The sequence below is a fragment of the Lepidochelys kempii genome, chromosome 1 (genome assembly GCF_965140265.1).
Source record: "Lepidochelys kempii isolate rLepKem1 chromosome 1, rLepKem1.hap2, whole genome shotgun sequence".
In the NCBI taxonomy this organism is placed as follows: Eukaryota; Metazoa; Chordata; order Testudines; family Cheloniidae; genus Lepidochelys; species Lepidochelys kempii.
Window position 1 is genome coordinate 2740248 of NC_133256.1, and position 2076 is coordinate 2742323.

The window sequence follows — 2076 nt, forward strand, 5'->3', positions numbered from 1 at the left end:
AATCAACCTGTGGAACTCCTTGCCTGTGGAGGTTGTGAAGGCGAGTTAATGGCTATTATCCAGGATAGGTAAGGAATGGTGTCCCTAGCCTCTGTCAGAGGCTGGAGAAGGATGACAGGAGAGAGATCACTAGATAATTACCTGTTACCTCTGGGGCACCTGGCATTGGCCACTGACGGTAAACAGGATACTGGGCTGGATGGACCTTTGGTCAGACCTAAGAGTAGCAGGGTGTGTGGGGTGGGGGCTTATGGGTGATGCTGAAAGAAATCAGATAATGGTCAGAGAGAGGGAACTCAGAAATGGACAAAACAGTGCTTGGTCATGGATTTGTAAGATCTTAGGTATGAGGAAGTTCTCAGACTGTGAACTCCCACAATATTGAGCTCAGCCAACGTGGAATCAAATTATCCTTGACTGATGAGGAGATATCCTTCCTCCTCTTGTCATGCAGGTTTAAAGTCAGTGGTACCCAGTGATCACTTTCTGCAGGTGTATTTGCCCACTTTGTCACGAAGCTCCTTGCTTTTGACCCCGTAAATGATAGGGTTGAGCATGGGGGGGGCGATGAAATATAGGTTAGCCAGGATAATGTGAACGTTGGGAGCAATGCCCTGACCAAACTGCTGTGTCAGAATGGAGAAGAGGGAGGGAGTATAAGACGTCAGCATCACACAAATGTGGGCTGTGCAGGTGTTGAGGGCTTTCAGGTGGGCTTTCTTGGAGGAGATTCTGAGGATGGTCCTGATGATCAGACCATAGGATAAGGCAATGAGTGTCAGGTCTAACCCAATGACTACAAATGCTGTCACTGAGCTGTACATCCTGTTGACTGTGATGTCCCCACACAACATTTTTGCCACAGTCATGTGCGTGCAGTACGTGTGGGGGACAATGTGGTTGGCACAGAATGGCAGCCTCCTCAAGAACAGGGGCTCAGGCAGAACGAAGAGAACAGCTCTTGTCAAACCCACAAGCCCTAGCTTAGCTATTCGTGCATTGGTGAGGATGGTGGTGTATCTCAGAGGATCACATATGGCAACGTAGCGATCAAAGGCCATTGTCACAAGAATGGCTGAGTGCATAACAGCAATCGCGTGAAGAAAGAACATCTGGGTGAGACAGCCATCCATAGTAATTACTTTCAAATTGAACCAAAATATAAGCAGTGCTTTAGGCACTACAGAGGTAGACATGCCAATGTCTGTGAGCGCCAGCATGCAGATCAGCAGGTACATCGGCTTGTGCAGGGTCTGCTCTTTGCCTACAACAAACAGAACCATGAAATTTCCCAACAGGGTGATAATGTAGAAGGTAAAGAAAGGGATGGACATCCAGGCGTTAGCAGCTTCCAGTCCAGGGATGCCTGCGAGAATGAATATTGAAGAGTCAGAAGGGGTGAGGTTGAAAGCTGCCATGAGGTGGCTGATACATTGATTGAGGTCATAAAAGGTTAAGATGCCTGTGAAGGGAGAAAAGCAGAATAAGGGGGGTTACATGCTTTATAACAAATACTACAGTAAATATTTTATAGTTATTAACAATCTAAACAGGGTGTGAGCATTGCGTTGCCAACGTTTACAGATGGCACCAGAATATTCAGATAATAGTTAAGTCCAGACTAGGTGTTAGATGGCGCTAACCAAGCCAGGTGAACGGGTTATATGATGGCAGATGAACTTCAATGTCAATAACTGCGATATGTATTCCCATTGGAGGGAAAAGCTTGAATGCCTCAATTTCCTAACAACTTTCTAATTTAACTGCATGTGCTCAGGACAGAGAACTGGGGGTCATGGTGTACAGCTCTTTGAAATCCTACTTACACTGAAAACCCAGACAGAAACCGAGAAATACATTCAGATCCATGAACAGTGGGATGGGAAATCCTGCAGAAAATACAATGCCGTCAGATCAGTCAATGAATGTTTCACCCTCCTCTGTACTCCTCTGTGTAGTACTGGGCATCCTTCTCGCATGGGATATTGCAGAACCAGTGGGGATTTAGGGAATGTCAAAGAGAATGATCAAGGACTTTGGGAAACTGTCACATGGATCAAGGAGAGAGGTTGAAAA

At 46.1% G+C, this 2076-nt stretch overlaps 1 protein-coding gene across 1 annotated transcript; it reads right to left on the minus strand.

Annotated features, from left to right (window-relative positions):
• Positions 1–479: 479 nt before the first annotated feature.
• On the minus strand, positions 480–1418 carry LOC140916242 (olfactory receptor 52P1-like). Its single transcript, XM_073357640.1, has one exon. The coding sequence runs from the start codon at positions 1416–1418 to the stop codon at positions 480–482; it is 939 nt and encodes a 312-aa protein (XP_073213741.1).
• Positions 1419–2076: the final 658 nt, after the last annotated feature.